This window comes from Bos indicus, chromosome 3 (assembly GCF_029378745.1).
Source record: "Bos indicus isolate NIAB-ARS_2022 breed Sahiwal x Tharparkar chromosome 3, NIAB-ARS_B.indTharparkar_mat_pri_1.0, whole genome shotgun sequence".
Lineage (NCBI taxonomy): Eukaryota > Metazoa > Chordata > Mammalia > Artiodactyla > Bovidae > Bos > Bos indicus.
In genome coordinates, this window is record NC_091762.1 from 67596997 (window position 1) to 67618978 (window position 21982).

At 37.0% G+C, this 21982-nt stretch overlaps 1 protein-coding gene across 3 annotated transcripts in view; it reads right to left on the bottom strand.

Moving 5' to 3' along the window:
* The window catches only part of AK5 (adenylate kinase 5), a 255871-nt gene that overhangs the window by 227809 nt on the left and 6080 nt on the right, over nt 1-21982 (bottom strand). The window contains exons 3-5 of one of the 3 annotated variants that reach the window (XM_019957245.2): nt 16288-16383; nt 12016-12185; nt 11806-11919 (exon numbers count right to left, since the gene is read on the bottom strand). In XM_019957245.2, coding sequence (XP_019812804.2) covers nt 11806-11919; nt 12016-12185; nt 16288-16383 — 380 coding nt within the window. Of the gene's footprint in view, nt 1-11805; nt 11920-12015; nt 12186-16287; nt 16456-21982 lie in introns of all 3 variants that reach the window. The other 2 variants (XM_019957244.2, XM_070786293.1) reach the window with 2 other exon arrangements.

Sequence of the window (21982 nt, forward strand, 5' to 3'; positions counted from 1 at the left end):
ATCCATACATGACCACTGGAAAAACCATAGTCTTGACTAGATGGACCTTTGTTGGCAAAGTAATATCTCTGCTTTTTAATATGCTATCTAGGTTGGTCATAACTTTCCTTCCAAGGAGTAAGCATCTTTTATTTTCATGGCTGCAATCACCGTCTGCAGTGAATTACAGTCACATTGGGCCATCACTTTATTTAAAATAATTATTCCCAAGCAATGGTGAAAGGTAGGGTGTCTTGAGGGTGATTTAAAGTCCCCTCCACATTACTTGACCACTCACTCTACTAAACCCAAGTGAAAATGCTTCAGTGTCTGTTTTTACTAAGTATCAGCACTTTAACTGGGCTTCCCAGATGGTGCTAGTGGTAAAGAACCCACCTGCCAATGCATGAGACATAAGAGATGCAAGTTCATCCCTGCATCAGGAAGATCCCCTGGAGGAAGGCATGCAAGTTCATCCCTGCATCAGGAAGATCCCCTGGAGGAAGGCATGACAACCCACTCCAGTATACCTGCTTGGAGAATCCCATGGACAGAGGAGCCTGGCAGGCTACAGTTTATGGTCTCACAAACAGCTGGACATGACTGAAGTGACTTAGCATGCAGTACTTTAACTATGAACATCACACTTAAAAACAAACCATGGTATACTGCTACTTTAAACAAGAGTTTGAATTTGCATTAAAGAAGCCATTACTTCAGTTATTCTGCTAATGATCTCTGATGAAGCAGTCATACTTCATCCCCTAGTCTCTGATTCCTCAAGCAGGATGTAAGCGTCCCAGAAGATGGCTCAAGATGATGAACTGGAGTGCAGGAAGAAAGATTAGATAATCAGTTTAAATTGATTGTTTAAATTTGACAAGTGGGAGAAATTAAGCTTCATAAATATTTAATATATAGACTGACAGTGTGGCTCCCACTATGTCAGATAGCCATGTGTTGCCTATGGAGGGACTATATGTCTTTGTGAGGTCTGCTTGTGTGTGTCTGTGTGAGACAAAACAACAATTAAAAGCAGCCACAACTGAGACGAGGGAAGGACCATGAGGAGGATCATGGCACTATGAGGTACAGACGCCAGTGCCTTCTAAGGACCAGGATGGTGATGCAGAGGAAGCTACCTGCTGGGGTGAGAGTTGGGGACTGCCATGAACTGAGAAGTGCCCGCATTGTCTCATGCCAGCAGAGCTACCTAGACATAGGAATATGGACTGGGAGCTATAAACCTCCAAGTTTTCAGACAAGCCAGAAGCATGCTTTTTAATACGCAATCTTCCAATTTTAGAATTTGATACACTTAAAAAAAATTGTTGAAGCCCTTGATTCAGCTTGAGGGCTTCCGGTTTGTGATCTCAAGTTGACAGAAAGCCAATGGTTTTGAATATCTGTATCCCCTCCCTAGGAGTCTTAACTCTGACTTCACTTGCTGGTGGCTTTGGGCAAGTTACTTAACTTGTCTGAACTTCAGGTTCCTTACCTTCCATAACACTAATATTTATTTTCCAACCAACAAACATCTAATGGAACTTGTTATACTAAAGGCATGTGTTAACTTAGCGGGGCAGGGATGGGGGTCATGGGATGACAGTGGTGAGAAAGGAAGAAGAATGGAAGGAAGTTTACAGCATACATGAGACAAAGAACGGAGTAGACTCCTGTCTGTGGGGAGAGACAGACAGACAGATATACATACAAAAGCAAACACTAATTCCATAAAGATCAATTGAGCACTAAGAAGAATTGGTTAGAAAAAAGGTAGCATGTTCATAATAGTAGCAAAATTAGGAACAAAGCTAACAAAAAAATGTATAAGACTTTTCTATGGAAAACTACAAAACTTTACTTTTTGAAGAACGTAAAACAAGACTTGAATGAATGGAGTGATAAGGCAGTGTTCATAGATGAGAAAACAGTTCTCCAAACATTAGTCTCTATTTAATATAATCTATGTTGAAATTCAAATAAAAATCTCTACAGTTTTTAACGAGGCTGACCAGTTGATTCTAAAATCCATAAAGAAGAATAAATGGATAAGTGTAGCCAACTTAGAACAGAAGAGGGATCTGTCCTTCAAGCATGAGGGTATAATTTATAGTTCCTATAACTGAACCGAGGTCTCCTATGCTGCAGGCAGATTCTTTACCATATGAGCCACAGGGGAAGCTCCAACTGAAATCATGATATCGATGTAGCAATACCTTAACAGACAAAACAAATGAGGAGAGAAGCCGTGTAGCAGACCCAAGTCTATACAGAAAGAAATCATTTCAGTAAGAAAAAGATGCACTAGTCAACACATGATTTTTGGAATACTGGATACATTTTTCATTTTCATTTAAAACATAAAATTTTATCTCTACTCACGCTATGTGCAACAATTAATGCAGATATAATAAATACTTGGACCTTCTAAACAAAACTAAAAATAGCTAGAAAAATATAGAATATTTTTGAGACTATAGGGAAATGCTTTCTTAAGATCTAAATGCAAAAGCCATAAGGAAAATAATAACAAATTTACCATATTAAAATGTAAAACTTCCACAGGACAAAAGATAGGACATGATTATGTATATTTTTAAATTATGATTCAGAAAAAGTGGAGGAAAATATGATCAAGATATATAACAAAGAATTAGTGTCATGAAATTCCAAATCACTAGTTAAAAGCTCAAGTAATCCAAAGGACCAAGGTCAGTCATATTTAGACAGTTCTAAAAAGAGGAGATGCATATGGCCAATAAATACAGTTTTTCAGATTTTCCAGTTCACTAGTGGTTGGGAGAATACAAATTAAAACAGCAATATAGAAACATTTCTAATGTATCAACTAACCTAAAATAAAATTTGAAACTAAGTATTGGTGAGATCAATGAAATAGGAAAGAAGTAATCATAAATTTATATAATCAAATTTTATTAATATATTAACAAAAATTAAAATATAGATTTAAAGCCACACACACACACACACACACAAACTTCCCTCTGCCCTAGAAAGCCCATTTTTTGGGCTTTTTGAGATATGTAAAGGAAAATGTTTGTAAGAATGTTGATCAGTGCTATTGGTAACAGTAGTAATTATATAAGCAACCCAAAATTCTGCTACTAAAATATGATATATTTATAGAATATAACATCATGAAACAGTTATAAGACTGAGCTTGATCTATATGTACCAAAACAGATCTCAAAACCAGAATGCATGAGGAAAAACAGCAAGTTATAGGATGATAGAAATGGCACTGGGGAAATTGCAGGAGCAGGTCACCATAAGAACAGAAAGCCGTCCAGAGTGGTGTGGCAAGTGCATGTACATACATGAAATTGGAGAATTAGCTGGGGCCAGAGAGTTGAATATATTGTTAATTATTGTCATTAAAAAAAAATAGATTTAGGGTGAATGGTCCACCTTCATTTTCAATAATAGCACCACAGAATTCTTGGTTTCAGCTTTACTGTGTGTTAATGAATCCTCAGTATAGAAATCAAGCTTTTTTCCTCCCCACTCCTAGCTCATGGAATATGAAATTCTATAACCTTTAAAAACCACCTTGCTTTGGTGCTGACTGTGGACTCTGAACTATCTATTGAAATCTTGGCTATGCAGTGAGTTTGGTTGGTGATGAAAAGATCTGAGATTTCCCATTCCTGCCTATCTTGATTCCTTTCCCCTCTCCAGTCTGTTACCTCTTTACAACAATCAGGGCAAAGGTGAGCAGAATTGTCTCAAATCAGAAGGAACTACCATAAAATGCAAGAAGAACCTGGGCTACACTATGGCGACAAGGAGAGACTCCATTTCCTGCTTCAAATGGCAGGTCTGAGAGCTGGGAGAGGGCAATGTGCACTGAGGAGGAAGAGCAGGAAGCAAAGATGGGGCAATATATGCCGTTTGTGATGGAAAGTGCTGGTTGTCTCTCAAACCTGTTTTCCCTGCTTCCATAATAACAGCTCTGAAGCCAGGCCCATGACTGACCATGTGACTCCATGTCCCAACCTTCCTTACAGTTAGGATGTAGCCATGTGATCTAAGTTCTCATCAATGGGCTGTGAGAAGTGGTGGTGTGCTGCCTTGGGGTCTGGGACATAAGCAGTTGAATACGGACCTTCTCCACTCTATTCTGTCTTTCAATCATCTGGAAGTAACCAGGACAGCGATCTAGTGACCTAGCTTTCACCACACAGTTGTCAACCGTGTCCCAGTGTAGTAGTTAAAAAAGCATGTTCTCAAGACCCATGGGGATTGCTGAGGCCCCTTTAGGGGAGAATACAGGTCAAAACTATTCTCATACTAATGCTGAGAAACTGTGTGCCTTTTAACTTTCATTCTCCAACAAATGTACAGGAGTTTCCCAGTGGCTACAGGAAGTGTGTTATCATAGCAGTGGGACTGCAAAAGCAGACATAAGAACCCAGCTCTCTTTTATCAAGCTACAATTTTAAGAGATTTTAAAAAATGGAAAGCAATGCTTCTCATATCACTATTTTTTTTTTAGTTTTGGAAAATATGATTATTTTTCACAAAAATGTGTTATCTCTGTTAACCTGCGAGGATTTATTGTTATTTTTAAGTGACTTAGTATTTAAAGATTTCAGTTTTAATTTCTCATATGCTAAATATCAACAGATATAGTCCATGTAAATGAAAGCTTTTTGAATTCATTAATAATTTTTAAAAGTGTTAAAGGGTCTTAACCAACCCAACCCAAACCAAAACAAACAAACAAAAAAACTAGAACCACTGCTTTAGGGGCTGGAGGAGTAATAACTTGGAAAAAACCTGCATCTGTGAATGAATGTGAAGAATAAAGCTGTGAATGAATGATGACCCTCTTTCATGGAAAGGCTGTCACATACAAGAGAAATATGGTTCTATTATGCCATTGTGTCTTTTAATTATAGCAAATATGGAAATAGTAACATGAGTAGGACACTACTATATCAAAAACTAAAACATATAGGATTGGTTTTCTTGGTCAGTAAAGGCGCAGATATTTTAGACTGGAAGTTGATGACCCTTGTGATGCCACTGCAAAATAATTGGAGTCACTACTGAGATAACTTCGAAGGCAGACCACGTTCTTATGGAGCCCACAGCTAGAGAAGAAAATGCTAAAAAGAGCTAGAATGTTAGTGTGTGTTCACTGCTTTCGGTTGTGTTTCACAACATATAAATAGAAATAGATAAGCCTAAGAAAGTACTGACTGTACAGAGCTTCTCCATCTTTGGCTGCAAAGAATATAATCAATCTGATTTTGGTATTGACCATCTGGTTATATCCATGTGTAGAACTGTCTCTTGTGTTGTTGTAAGAGGGTATTTGCTATGACCAGTCAGCAAAAACAAGACCAGGAGCTGGCTGTGGCTCAAATCATGAGCTCCTTATTGCAAAATTCAGACTTAAATTGAAGAAAGTAGGGAAAACCACTAGACCATTCAAAGTGAACGTGAAGTCGCTCAGTATGTCTGACTCTTTGCGACCCCGTGGACTATAGCCCACCAGGCTCCTCCGTCCATGGGATTCTCCAGGCAAGAATACTGCAGTGGGTTGCCATTTCCTTCTCCAAGACTATTCAGGTATGACCTAAATCAAATGCCTTATGATTATACAGTGGAAGTGACAAATAGATTCAAGGGATGAGATCTGATAGATAGAGTGCCTGAAGAACTATGGATGGAGGTTTATAACATTGTACAGGAGGCGGTGATCAAAATCGTCCCCAAGAAGAATGCAAAAAGGCAAAATGGTTGTAAAGGCCTTACAAATAGCTAAGAAAAGAAGAGACGTGAAAGGTAAAGGAGAAAATGAAAGAGATATCCATCTGAATTCAGAGTTCCAAAGAATAGCAAAGAGAGATAAGAAAGCCTTCCCAAGTGAACAGTGTAAAGAAATAGAGGAAACCAATAGAATGGGAAAGAAAATTTGAGATACCAAGGGGACATTTCATGCAAAGATGGGCACAGTAAAGGGCAGAAATGATACGGACCTAACAGAAGCAGAAGATATTAAGAAGAGGTGGCAAGAATACACAGAAGAACTACAAAAAAGATCTTAATGACCCAGATAATCATGATGGTTTGATCACCCACCTATAGCCAGACATCCTGGAATGTGAAGTCAAGTGGGCCTTAGGAAGCATCACTACGAACAAAGCTAGTGGAGATGATGGAATGCCAGTTGAGCTATTTCAAATCCTAAAAGATGATGCCGTGAAAGTGCTGAGCTCAATATGCCAGCAAATTTGGAAAACTCAGCAGTGGCTACAGGACTAGAAAAGGTCAGTTTTCATTCCAATCCCAAAGAAAGGCAATGCCAAAGAATGTTAAAACTATTGCACCATAGAACTCATTTCACATGCTAGCTAAATAATGCTGAAAATTCTTCAAGTTAGGCTTCAACAGTACTTAAATTGAGAACTTCCAGAAGTTCAAGCTGGATTTAAAAAGGCAGAGGAACCAGAGATGAAATAGACAACATCCGTTGGATCAGAGAAAAAGCAAGAGAATTCCAGAAAAACATCAACTTCTGCTTCGTTGACTACATTAAAGCCTTTGACTGTGTGGGTCACGACAAACTGTGGAAAATTCTTCAAGAGACTGAAATATCAGACCGCTTTATCTGCCTCCTGAGAAATCTATATGCAGGTCAAGAAGCAACACTTAGAACTGGACGTGGAATATCAGACTGGTTCCAAATTGGGAAAGGAGTATGTTTGGCTGGATACTGTCACCTGGCTTATTTAACTTATATGTAGAATACATCATATGAAATGTTGGGCTGGATAAACCATAAGCTGGAATCAAGATTGCAGGGAGAAATATCAATAACCTCAGATATGCAGATAATACCACCCTATGGCAGAAAGTGAAGAACTAAAGAGCCTCTTGATGAAAGTGAAAGAGGAGAGTTTAAAAGCTGGTTTAAAACTCGCCATTCAAAAAACGAAGATCATGGCAACTGGTCCCATTTTTACATGGCAAATAGATGGGGAAACAGTGAGAAACTTTATTTTCTTGGGTTCCAGAATCACTGCATATGGTGACTGCAGCCATGAAATTAAAAGACACTCCTTGGAAGAAAAGCTGTGAGGAAGCATATTAAAAGGCAGAGATAATACTTTGCCAACAAAGGTCTGTCTAGTCAAAGCTATGGTTTTTCCAGTAGTCATGTATGGATGTGAGAGTTGGACCATAAAAAAACTGAGTGCCAAAGAACTGATGCTTTTGAACCATGGTATTGGAGAAGGCAACAGAGAGTTGTCTGAGATTCCCTTGGACAACAAGGAGATCAAACCAGTCAATCATAAAGGAAATCAATCTGAATATTCATTGGAAAGACTGATGCTGAAGCTCCAGTACTTTGACCACCTAACGTAAAGAATTCACTGATTGGAAAAGAGTCTGATGCTGGGAAATATTGAAGGCAGTAGAAGAAGGGGATGATAGAAGATGAGATGGTTGGATGGCATCACCGACTCGATGGACATGAGTTTGAGCAAGCTCCAGGAGTTGGTGATGGACAGGGAAGCCTGGCGTGTTGCAGTCCATGGGGTCACAAAGAGTTGGACATGACTGAGTGACTGAACTGACTGAAGAAAGTACTGACCTTGCAATTACAACACATCTAAATTCTCAGCAATGTCATGTGAACAGAAGTGATGGATATCGCTTCCCAAATCTGGCTCTTCAGACCTTCACATTCCCTTTTCCTTACATGCCAGCTGGAACCCATATATGATGGCAACCCTGCTTTGACCATACAAATGATGACATGTCCTAGGAGGTGGCAGAATAACAACTTGGAGCAAACCTAAATGATCCCAAGGAGAAAAGCTATTCTGCCAATCTGGACTGTTTTCATTGACATTATTCTCTATAAGAAAAAAAAAATACAGTTCTTTGATCACTTAAGTGTTAGGTCTTTTTGTTACAATGGTCTTACCATCACTAGTATATATAGGTGATGTCAGAAATCCATCTCTTCTTATGCTCTGGACTTGTGAGGAAGTCTTGGGGGAAACTACTTGCATGTGTGTTTATTCATGCTCACATGTGCAGTAAAATAAAAAAAAAGCTAGTTAAAAATAAACTTTGAGGAGTATGATAAAATGAAAATATATATATAGTGTTTGTCTCTGACTCCCAGCCCAGAGTTTCTAAAACACTTGGAATTTCCTGAGTAACAGCAGCGTCTTTTGTTGTTCATAATTAGCACCTTCTGACTACACTTGAGACTAGGCTAATGAGGTGACTCAGGGCAGGGCCCTAGATAGCATTAAGATGGTGGCTGGTTGGCAGAAAGACCTAACATGAGACAAGAAGGTGGAACTTTCAGCCCCACTCCCCAGTCTCTAGGAACAGGAAGGGATTTGAGACCGGCTTATAAAAACTCTCCAGCAATGACGTTTAGGGAACACACGCATGTGCCAGAAGGGTCGTGCACCCACAGCAAGGTCTCCACCGCCAACCCCATGCATCGCCTTATGCATCGGCTCTTCCTGAGTTGTATTCTTTGTAATAAACTGGTCAATGTAAGTAAAGCATTCTCCTTATTTCTGTGAGTCCATCCAGTGAATTACCAAACTCGAAGAGGATGTCGTAGAAATCTCCAAATTTACAGCTGGGTGGACAGAATATAGGTGCCCCTCAGACTTTTGAATGATGTCTGAAGTAGGGGGCAGTCCCGTGGGACTGAGCCTTAACCTGTAGGGTCTGCGTTGACTCTGGGTATTTAGTGTCAGGGTTGAATTCAATTCTTGGACATCTAGTTGGTGTCAGAGGATTGGAGAATTGGTGTGGAAACTCGCCACACATTTGGTGTCAGAAATGGTACCAGAAAAAAAACACCCCAGGAGATTAAGCCTACATAGAGTGTGGAGTGATAAGGGCTGACTCTAACATTTGCTCAACCTAAATGCTGCAGTTTTGCTTCCGTCTCTCTGAACTCCTGCAGGTCGGCAACAGCAGCAGCAACCTCAGGCACCACTGGACTGCAAGCAAGGGGCAAGAACCTGGGACAGTGCCAACCTAAGAAAGTGTTACATTGGACTTTTCTAGCCTCAGAAGTGTGGTTGAGAACAGTAAATGCACTGCTTATTCTACAGATATCAGACCATCTTATGGAACTTGGCAACACGTGCCCCAAACTGATACTGTGACCTTTCACCCACTGTTGTGAATGGTCACCACTCATGCCCAGGCTATAGAAGACGTAGCAGCTGGAAAGTCACGCATTTCTGCCCCTTCCCCACCACCTGCCCTGCTGCAAGCAACACTAGGAAGAATTTCAGGATTCTGCCACATCACTTTAGGTTTCTGTGCCTGAACTAGGCCCAAGCTGGAGATAATAGACATATGTCAAACTGAATGAGAAGCTGAAGTTTTGATTTATATTGGGCTGAGCTTTTTTTTTTTTATTAAAAATTTTTTCTGGCTTTATTGAGATATAATTGTGGACAGGGTTTTTTAATACCTGAAAATGAAACTATCTGTTAGTATTTTAAAGTGAGCAGGAAAACTATAGGATCTGCCTGTTTAGGATCCTGTATAGGATCCAGGGAAGAAGTGAGAGACACATAGCATATTTGGAAGGCAATAGACAAAGCAAATCATGTAGTTTTCTGCTTGTACTTGCCAAGTGCATTTTATTCAACGTGTAATGTGGACCAGGTTTGGGTGTGAACTCCTGCCTACTTGGCTATCATGCTTCCACCATAACCATGAATCAATGGAATGGCTGATGAGGTCCCTGTTTTCAACAGCAATATCATTTGGTAGCAATAGCAACAGCAAAAATTTGATTTTTTCTTTAAGTTTTTCTCTCTTCAAAGCCAGAGCAATTAGAACTAAACCCTTAAGCTCACTAAGCATCAGAGAGTCTGGAGGGAGAACTATGATCAGGAAAGAAAAATATTCCAGCACAATACACATCCCCAAAACAGTTAATGTGAGTATTCAAAGGTGGGCTTCCCAGGGAGCTCAGTGGTAAAGATTCCACCTGCCAATGCAGGAGACGCAGGAGACACAGGTTGGGAAGATGCCCTGGAGACAGGAATGGCAACCCACTCCAGTATTCTTGCCTGAGAAATCCCATGGACAGAGGGGCACGGTGGGCTACAGTCCATGGAGTCACAAAGAGTCAGACTGAGTGACCGAGCAGACACACACACACACACACACACACACACACACGTATTCAATATTCAGAAGATTGCTTTCACGAAGCAATCTTCTGCCCTTGAAACTAACTCCAGACTTCTTTTATATGAGACATAAATTGACAACTTATTTCACTCAGTCCTCTTTGATATAATATCTGTCATATATTAAAAGCTTCTCTAAATAAGCAAAAGATAAACAACTTTGTAGAAAAATAGGCAAAGGAAAGCAGGTATTCACACAAGGAAGAAATACAAATGGTCAATAAGTATCTGAAAATATACTTAACCTTAGTAATAACTAAAGAAATATAAATATAAAAATAAAATACTGTTTTTACTTATCAGGGTGGCAAAATTTTTAAATATAAATTATATCTGGTTGGAAAGGGTTTGGGGAAATATACTGTTATTCAACATCAATGGGACTATAACTTGGAAAAGTCTTTTTGGAGGACAGTTGGGAAATAGCTATGAAAATTAAAACTGCATTTGTATATGAGCATGGACACATATCAATGCCTGGGTGTGTAAAAGTGCAATGTATAGAAAATGGCTTGGAAGGATACATAATAAGCTTAATGCTATTTCTATTTATCAGGAGAGACAGACAGTGGAATGGAAGAAGAGTATTAATGGAAATTCGCTTTTTACACCAAGACTTAAAATTTGCTGTGTGTGAGTGTTAGTCAGTTGTGTCTGACTCTTTGATTGTAGCCCACCAGGAACTACTGTCCATGGAATTCTCCAGGCAAAAATACTGGAGTCATTCCCTTCTCCAGGGGGTCTTCTTGACCCAGGGATCAAACCCAGGTCTCCTGCATTGCATTCTTTACCATCTAAGCCACGAGGGAAGCCCTAATATGTGTTATCTTTGTAATTAAAATTTTTGAATGAAAAATTAGTCACTCTAGCTTTTCAAAATTAAATAGTTAAATATATAAGGAAACAAAATATTTAAATTGATTTATTTCCCTTTAAAATAGGTTGTTGAGTATTGAGCAGGCATAGTCTGCTCAAATTTAAGTAAGTTTTGGAAAACTGAACCATAAACCATACGTTGTTATAGGTAGGGTGATATTTTACATCCTTGGGCAGTACTGATCATGGCTTGCTTTTTAAAAAAATATATTAATTAACTTATTTGGCTGCACCAGGTCTTAGTTGCAGCACATGGGATCCTTGATCTTGGTTGCCGCATGCAGGATCTATTTAGTTACAGCATGTGGGATCCAGTTCTCTGACCAGAGATCGAAACCAGTCCGCCTGCATTGGGAATGTGGAGTCTTAGCCACTGGACCACCAGAGAAATCCCTGAACAAGGCTTGTTTTAAAAAATTAAAGATTAAAAATACAATCTTATGGAAAGTATTTTGAAATAAGGCTAGAGAGATTTTCATGTTTAAATAAAAAATCATGAATTCTATTATTAGTTATCTTTTCTTTTTGGCAGAGCCTGTCTTCAGTTTTTAAGCACTTGTGCCAAAGAAATGACCTTTTGCCAACCCAAATTTATGTACTTGTGCATTTTCAGGCCAAATTCATTCCAAATAACAGCAAGTCTTTCAAGAAATGTATATATTTTTAATATCAAAGATTTAAGCAAAAAAAAAAAGTCATTTAAAATATAAGGAGACAGTCTTACTTGGTCCTCAAAAGATAGAGCCTGAGCGACGTCTCTTGGAAATCCATCGATAACAATGCCCACTTCATCAGGCATTTGCATCAATTTTTGTTTTATCTCTGTAATTGTTGTTTCCTTTTTTTTAAGAAAAAAGATGAAAAACCACAGTTAAACTTACACTGACAACAAGTAGAAGAATCTTTGAAGGACAGAAGCAAATTATAACAGTACCTGTGGGGCCAGTTCTCCAGTTGTAATTATTTTGGCAATAAGACTCCATTTCCTATTGCTGCTGGTACTGTGGATCTTCTTCCTTAATAATTCTCCTACTGAAATGTACTGAAATCCATAACGTTCTGCGATTTTCAAACTCTGAGTACCCTTTCCACTTCCTGGACCACCTGTCATTTAAAACAAGCAAAACTGTGACCTTTCGATACAATAAGAAATTCCCTTTTATACAGCTATTGTCTTCATCTTGAGATGAAGAATCTAGACCAGCAACCAGTGTGGAAACTATTCTACTTGTTTGTGACATTCTCAGAGCTACCTCTGAATGCAGAGAAAGCGTGGATTTTGTTAAGGAAAGGGTAGAATTGTCACGATCAACTTATTAAATAAAAGATAACTTTTTTCCTTCACCAATTTCAGTAAACAACTAATTTTAAAAGTTGAATAATGCAGCTGAAACTGCTTCTATTGTTTTCTGTGTAAGCTCTAGTACTTTTATCCTCTGTAATAAAAAAAAATTCTGTGAGATACAAAAGATAATGATCAAAATGACAGAAATGTATTACACAATAATAGAGTTCAAGTGCAGTTTTGTGAAATGTAAAAATTAGTTTTAACCAAAAGCACAGCAATATTGACATGGCTTCTTTAAATTTTCTTTGAACTGTTCAAGCATCTCTTTGCCTTGTCGCCTTTAAATTCAAAAGAAATTTGATGCAATAAATATGAAGAGTGAATGGAGGAGATCTTTAAGGTAGAACAATTTCATAGAACTCATGATAATTTTGATTTTGTGACACATTAGCATGAAATAATCAATATTTTGCAACACAGATCAATACCAATAATCAGGAACTGCCATTTATTTTTTTAAAACATAAGCACCTAAATAATTATAAAATATATGCCTCAAATTTTATTTCCAAATATTATATTATCTTAGTTGATTTATATTTTTAGACAACCTAGATTAATTGGAATCTAAAGTCTGGGTAAATTTCAAAATAATGCACATAACAATCATCCCACTCTGATTTGTTATTTGTTGGCAATTATACAAATAAAATATTTTCAAATACTTAATCATAAATTATTGAGTGTAGACAGAATATTTTAAAAATATGCAATGAACTATTTTTGGTAATATTCACTGAAATATGATTACAATTTGTTAAACCATATTGAAAATAAAAATTCAATAGAAAAGTGAGTTGATGGTCTCTTTACTAATTCCATTTACCAATTTTTTTTGGGGGTAGAAATCATTCTACATATCATTATTTAGTACATTAAAAAAAATTCTTGTTGCAAATAATATAAGCAAAAATAAAAAATTTTAAAAAAGGCGTTTGTTTCACTTTGTTTTGGATTTTGTAGGAGAATTCTGTGTGAGTCAACTTGGTTGGCCAGGGCTTATTTTCTTTAAAAAATTAATACCCAGAAGTCTAAGATCAGCTAGTATACTGAGATCCTTTTTGGAATTGAGATCCTCATAAAACTGGTTTTTGTCTTTTCATTGCCTTATTAAACTTAGAAATTTATTGACATTTTTGACGTTCTCTTGCTAAGAAGCTCTAAATACAATCCTATTAGACTTACCATTAAACTACCGTTAATACTATATTAAATTCATTACTGCCAAATGAAAAGCAAGTTTTGGTCTCAAATATTAATAGCTGCTTTTGGCCTATTAAATCATGGGCAAACCATGGACTGGCTTGAAGAAAAATGAATACATGACCAACACTGTCAACAAAGTCAAGCTAATTTGATCCCTGAAGAATGAAAGTTATCTTTCATAAACTACACTTTCACACTTTTCTTAATCTTCTAATCTCATAAGTCATCAAATTAAGACCCCACAAATTTCACTGAATTAAAAAAAATTCAAACATGCTAAGAAAGTTACAGCATCTTCAAGAAAAAATAGCTTTTTGTCAACTAATGGAGGCAACAGTAGACAACAAAAAATATGATTAGCATAATTGACAGAGAATAGCATTAATATATTGGATGAATTTGATTACTGAAGCATCATAACAAATTAATCTTATTTTCTTTTCCCTGAAACCAGAGTAAGTTTAATTTGCTATATTTATTTAATTCTACTACTTATAAATATTAGGATCCATCTTATTCTTAGATTTTACAATTATGCTAACATAAGAGAGATTCATTAACACCTGTGCCAAAAAGGCTAGCTTTAAAAAATTTTTTTTTGTATTGCCAGAAGGGAAATTTTGCTTATTTAGATGTGGGTATCTGTCCCCCACTCTTTGTCAGGATGGAACTAATAAAAATTTGTAAGGTTCAGGTACAATTATTTTATAATTCCTCAAAAGTCATAAAATTGTCCCAATTTTCTCAGACAACCTAAGGTTCAATTCTTTTCTTCTCCTATCTCAGTCCTCTAAGAGTTATTTCCACTCACTGGTTCTGTTTCATTCTTATAACACATAAAATGTTACAACACATTGTGTAAGTCCAAAGCCAAAATCACACCCTTGGGAAACTAGTTGATTTTATTTAGTAAAAAAGAACTGTGAAGCGGATGGGATTTGAGCATTTGTATCTTCTCCACAGATCTTAGTTTACGGAAATATTTTAATCATTTTCATATAAAACTCACAGTGTACAAAAAATTCATATACACACGCTATTTTTACAAAGCAACTTGTATTACACCCTTTTCATGAACAATCAAGCTTTCATTTATCTTGATAATAATCGCCAATACTGTACTAACAACAACAAGAAAAACAAAACGGAGAGAATATCTCATTATAAAATGATGAAATAATTTCCAACAATTCTTTACCTCTGGCTTTATTTTTTAATAAAGCATTTCCTTGTCTTCTAGGTAAGAACTCCAAAATTTTAAGCACATAAACAAAAATTCCAGTTTCAAGAATAGATAGAGATTTATGGCATAATAGTTAGTGGCTGCCATAAACCATGAGAATATTTTGACATTTTAGAAAATTGATTTCTGTGCTCTCATTCTACAATTATTATAACAATCCAGGGCTAAATATATTTGCAACTTTATTTTCATTACACTTATAGATGTACAAATGTCCCTCCTGCTAGTCTGGTAACTTGAATTCTTTTTCTTACGTTTATTGGCATGTTTTTTCCCAGTTGCCATCATCATTATGTCTTCTGGGAACAGTATTTCTTTGCCTGGGGGTTGTATACATGTGGCCTTTGGCTAACAATTACTGGCTAGAATAGCTTTGAATATTGCACACTAGATTTTTGCTTTTGGTCATCTTTGCAAAAGCTGAGTCAAATTGGAAAGTGAGATGATTACAATGATTACAAATGTTTCATGTTCACAGGTCTCTCATAATTCTACAGCTTTTGAGGAAGCTAGAATTGCAAGCATGGTCAAAAATGCATGTTGTAAAATTACTTATGATATTTTCAATATCTATTCCTTGTGAAATGGCATCAGACTGATATTGTCATATTCAACGTAAAATTCACAGTGGTAATTTTAAAAATTAACTATTATCCTTGTTGTATTCATTAATACTCAGATGATAATTGCTGTGTAAAACATTGTTCTATTAGATTTGCTTGTCTAATAATATCAAACTTAGATTTTATTGTAGGTGCCAATATGTCATAAGGAAGACTCATTTATATGAATCTTTACCTACATATTATTATTATTTATTTTTTGCTTAAAAGTTAATGGTCAGTAAAAATTCAGTTTGTTGAGTTAAAGGGAAAAAAACAATATCATGTTTAGAACACTTCTAATGGATGCAGTTACCTATGTTAAAAATTAAGCAGATAACAACCACAAGACAATAAATCTTGAAGAGGTCACTTATTTTCAATGACCAAGGATTTCTACAACATTGTAATGAGATTCTATAAAAGTGCAATAGGCATTAAATATAACAATATATTTTATTGAAAATGATGCTAAAAATATGTCCATCTACTGTTTTTGTTTCCCTGGGATTCTCCAGTCAAGAACACTGGAGTGGGTTGCCATTTCCTTCTCCAATGCATGAAAGTGAAAAGTGAAAGTGAAGTCGCTCAGTCGTGTTCGACTCTTAGCAGCCTCATGGACTGCAGCCTACCAGGCTCCTCCATCCATGGGGTTTTCCAGGCAAGAGTACTGGAGTAGGGTGCCATCGCCTTCTCTGATTATCCAACTAAGTATTTGCAAATATGGTGCATAGTTGACATAATTTTTGAAACATAAACATATGAACAAAGAGCAATAGAATGAGAATTTTGCTTTCTGCCTCATACCTATGACAAGAATGATTTTTGGTCGAGGTCTAGTAGGATCAAAGACCTCATACTCCTCAATCAGCTCTGCGGTCTCAGAAAGGTCCGTGTCACTTTCTATGGAGAATTGATGGATTGGAGGGAGCCGATCATACCGTCGATAAGGAAAGTTTGAATTTTCAGGCATTACTGCAAAAGAGTAAGATAACTTTGAAACGGAAAAAAAAAGCACAATAAAACATTTTATGCACTTAACCAATTACTTGAAGAAATTTTAAAATTAAATGATTGTGATTGTTTTCAACTGAGAGTAGATTCCTGTCCCCTTAAGTGGTCAGCAAACTTTTCCTTAAAGGGTCAGATAGTCTCCACTTGGGGCTTTGAGGGACATAGAGTTTCATATTACAATTATTAACAGTTAGGAAAACAGTCTTAGATAATAAGTAAACAAATGGATGTGCTTGTGTTCCAATTAAATTTTGTTTATAAAAAACAAGCAGTAAGCCAGACTTGGCCCTGGGTTCATAGGCTGCCAACTTTGGCCCTAGAGGAACCTTAAGTTCGCCTAGTCTTGTTTGGTAGTTCATGTATATCCTGTTCTCCTAAAATGGTGCTCCCTAAAGCAGTGTACTGCATACCTTCACGACTTTCACAACCATATGCAGCTGCCCATGGAGGTAATGCTAACATATAGTAAGTTTCATTTATCCATAAATATAGATATGCAGTCACTATGATTCAGGTAATATGATGTCATTCCGTGGAACAGCTTGGTGGCATAATGCACAAAAACTTAAGGTATTGTTACAGGGCAGAGAGCAGCAAACGTTTTCTACATTTGGAACATCTTTCATTGTCAATTCACTTTACTTTCCCAATATTTATTATCTTTAATCTCCTTGATTTAAAAATGTGACTATGAAGATTTAAATTTACATCTACAATAGCGACAAATATTTGCTCTTTATTGTTAGACATGTTAGTGTGTTGAGGATGGTTCAGTAGAAGAATAAAATAAGACGTAATCCTGTCCTCACAGAGCTTACAATATACAGCTTATATGCTTGTATTTGGTAGTAGTATGTATACCAGGTTTGTTAAGTGCTAAAATGAATATCTTAATGGTAAACATTATAGGAGTTCAATGAATGAGTAGATCCATCTGGGCTGGAGTGGTATAAAAGAACTTGCAAAGGAGGCAGGACTTGAACCTCGAAAGACTAGAACAGGTGATGAAATGTAGAAAGGATTTCTCAGTTGGGAGAAATAAAATACAAAACTCAAGAGTCAGAAATACAAATGACATATTCAAATAGACCAGAGGACAGAGCTGGCAAGCCCAAGTCAGGCAGATGGCCTCAACCAGCTATTGATATTTGATTCATAGATCCTTCCTTCTTCATCATGGTCTGGTATTCAAGGAGACAAAGAGAAGCTGTAACTACCTCAAAGGCAACAGCACAAAGGAGACGGAAAGTCACCTGGCCTTCCATGAGAAATCTGGTTAAGGGTATTACTGAATTTTAGCATGGCATAATGCTCACATCTCCCCAGGGGATACTGATAAGGCAGAACTTTTCATTTTCTGTTCATATAATAAATGAGGTCATTGACTACTAACTCATGGGACTCACTTTGTTTACAAGAAGAGAGTGAGATTGTCTACAGATGGCAGTGGGTATTCTTTAGAAAATTCTGCGAAGGACTATGTTAGTAAAGGCACTAACAATATTATCTGTTCTGCCTTGAAATTGAATTGCTTCATCCAACACAAGGCACCACTTTAAGCATTATCCTTGACTATTTTCTTCCCTCACTCTTCACATCTGTTCCCATAGACTTACCTCTAAAACATATCTGAAACGCACAGTTTTTTTTTCTGTGTCTCCATTACCACAACTCTTCCCCAAACTACCATCATTTACCCAGACTACTGCAATAGACCTCTACTGGTTGCTTGCTTTCACACTTGGCCCAAAGTCCATTGCTTGAAATATTCTTTCCTTACTGAGCCCATGGCTAACTGCTTCTTGTCACTCACATTTCGGTTTAAATGTTACCTCTTATAAGAGGACTTTACTGACATTTTAATCTGGGGCAGCCACTCGGTTAGTTTCAAGGACATCACCCCTTATAATAATGCTCTGCACAGCACATACCACTTCACCATCTGAGAGGCCTCTAATTCATTCGTTGTTTGTCCTCTCCCATTAGAAAAAGTTCCATGATAGCAGCGACTTAGCACACACATGGAGAAAAGCCAGAAGATGGGTAGGTAGTGTGTGGTCACAATGTGGAGGACTTTAATCACCAGGGTAAGGGTTTCAGTTTCAATCTGGTAGAAACCCAGTGGAGGCTTTTTTGGGCATAGAGAAATGACATAATGAAATATGTTTTCCAGGAAAATAAATCTGGTGGTGGTTAGAATGGATTTGAGTAGGGAAAAACTAGGAGCAGAAAGAGTACAGCTAGAAGGCTGTTAAAGTGATTCACACAAGAGAAGTGAGGGCTTAGGTAAGAGGGGAAATAGGGGATATGGAAATGAGTGGCTGGATATGAAGGACATGATTTGGATTAGGATATGGGCTTCCCAGATGGCGCTAGTGGTAAAGAACCTGTCTGCCAATGCAGGAGACATGAGTTCAGTCCCTGGGTCAGGAAGATCTCCTGGAGGAGATCTTCTGCCATACCCTCCTGGAGGAGGGTATGGCAGTTCACTCTAATATTCTTGCCTGGAGAATCCCATGGACAGAGGAGCTGATGGGCTACAGTCCAAAGGGTCGCACAGGTTGGACATGACTGAAGTGACTTAGCGTGCACGCACACATGAGAGATCATGAAGGTGACTGTTCAAAAACAACTGCCAGGTGAAAAGCCTAAAAGATAGGGAACGCACTGCATTTCATACTGTATCTTCCTGTCCTCTCTTGAATGTTCCAGAAATATTGGGCTTCTCTCCTTCCTGTCTTTATCCTGGCCTCTCCCATGTCAGGTATTTCTGTTCTCTATTCCCTAGTACACTCTCAATCTCCTCCATCCTTTTCTATCTGACACCTACTCAGCTTTCTGTCTCTTATATTAGCATATCAGTTCTAGGAAGCTTACCTTGAATCTAGCTGAGGATGGATCCATCTGCCTTGTTAATATCAGCATATGGTATTTCCTACAGCATTCACTGTGCTTCTAATTACATATTTAATGCCTGGCTTCATCCCACACTGTAAGTTCCGTGGGGGCATGTGCCATGTTTGTTCTTTCTTGGAGGCTACACAACCTCAGTCTTAAAAGCGTGTCTGACACATAGCAGTACTCAATACATGGTTATTTTATAGCTCAACTGACTCATTGACTGACTCCATGGAAATAAGAAAAGGAGGGTCGTTTTGACGCAAATATGATTTGTTTAGTTTCTGACATGTTCAGTAAAGATGACAATGAGATATTCCAAAAGAAAAGTTCTATAGACATTTGGAGCTATGGGACTAAAACTCTTAATTTATGAGTAATCATTTGTTCAGTTGTACATACACTGCAAAAAAATGGATGCTCATCTCACATTTATAGTACAACATTTTAAAGAACTGTCAGCTAATAATTTATCCTTGTTTTATATTTTTACTTAGAAAAGTAAGTTGCTTAAAAATTATTTAAATGTTTTATTTCACAGAATAATTTTTCATGATAATTATATATTAGCATAGCTCTGTTAATATTTCAGCAAAAATGCACAAGTCACTTTTTATTTCTAGAAATAATAACAACACTTTAAGTTACAGGGAAGTTAGCAATACTGTTGATTTTAAACAATGTATTCTATAAATCACAGTTAAAAACCTACAAAGCACAAACTTGTATAGCATTTCATAAAATAAAATTTTATTATTACAGGGTTCATCAGTTTAGAAACTATATTCTGCATTTTAGGCTATGTTCCAAATATCAGACAGTGTGATACAACATTCTAGTTACCATAGTATGTGAAAGCTTTTATTTGATGATTAAGTAAAAGATTTCTAAGTGGGAATTGTGGTAAAGTGTCAGTAGGTATGGAGAGTCTAAAATTAACAAGCAATTTCCATTTTTAATGAAAGTTAAACCTACATTTTCCATTCCTATTGTAGCTCATTCTGCTAATCGAGAGCTCCAAAATGGTCATCAGTGGGTCCAGTTCAGCCCCATAGATGTGCTTTGTTCATCTTGACGTTTTCCCAATATTTGTGCTTGACTGCCTTTAGACAATGACTGTTCCCTCTAGTCTTGTTCGCCAGTTTCACCATAGTCCCCACCATTGTCTATTACATACTTGGCCTGCCTGGCTTCTATATATAATGAAGACAATTAATAGTATAAAATAGAAGCATTCAGATTTCATTTTGTTACAAAATAGTAGTTTATACAACCAGTCTGAGAGCAGCTTTTCGATAGGTGAATGTCACATCCTCTTAGATTTACATTTGAAAGCATAAACATATCTTAGACTAAATCCAGTAATACTTAAGGTTTGTAGTGCTTAAAGGTTTAAAAAGAAGTTCCCCATATTTGTCACTTGATTTAACAAGGGCAGAGGGCATGTATTTAACATTGAGCCAGATACAAATATATTATGACATTCTGGGAAGGAAATTAGCCCTTTAGGGAAGGTGTATGAACCCTTCAAGCTCACAGAAATATCATTGTGTTCCCTTAAGCAGTAATTTCCAAAGTGGTCTGCCACCGTGATAACTGCCTACAGGTGCTCTTTTGAACACGGAAGCCTAATGACCTAGAGGAGCTCCTGCATGGACAGAGAAGTCTTCTCTCTGGAGATATTTCTGAGAAAATAGCATTTCTGCTTTTTCTCCTTGCTTGTGTTTCTTAAAAATTAATACACTATGACTCCTCCCTATGTTCAAATAAAATTTAAGGATGTCAAGGTAGGGTGTTGCTGTTGTTTAGTCGTTAAGTTGTGTCTGACTCTTTGCAATCCTATGGACTGTAGCCCACCAGGCTCTCCTGTCCATGGAATTTTCCAGGCAAGAATACTGGAGTGGGTTGCCATTTCCTTCTCCAGGGGATCTTTTCAACTCAGGGATTGAATCCGTGTCTCCTGCATTGGCAGGTGGGTTCTTTACCACTAAGCCACCAGGGAAGCCCCAATGGTAAGATAAAACAAACTAAAATGTATTTCCTCTTGTATTTATTGTAAATAGAATTGTCTCTGTTTCAAATTCTGTCTGCATAATTAAAACTTTTCTAGGTACAATTTTTAAGAATGGTTTAAATTTTGAAAATAGAATGATTTTGGCCACTGGAAAAGAATTAATTGGCTTCTTCTGATTGGAACTGATTCCACTTTGCAAATACTATTGTATTTCTCAATTTCATCTGGAGCCTAAAAGGCTGCTTGGCTGATGTTGAACTAATTTTGATAAACACAAATTTTGGAAAGCTAGAATACCAAGAATCTCCTTTAGTGAACTCCAGTTCTTAGTACCAAATTATTCCTAAAATTGTTAAACAAGTTTATGCATCCCATTTCTTTCATAGCACCCAAATGCCTAATCTCATGCTTTGCATTCAGCAGCTGCTAAATAAATCCTTCTTGAGTTAACTAGTATAAACTTTATATGCATTTATGCAGATACATTAAAATGAATTTGGAAACACAGCAACAAGTTAAATCTCTTCTTAGCTAATAAAAATGTTATAGTTATTAATAACTATCAATTTTGTCTGT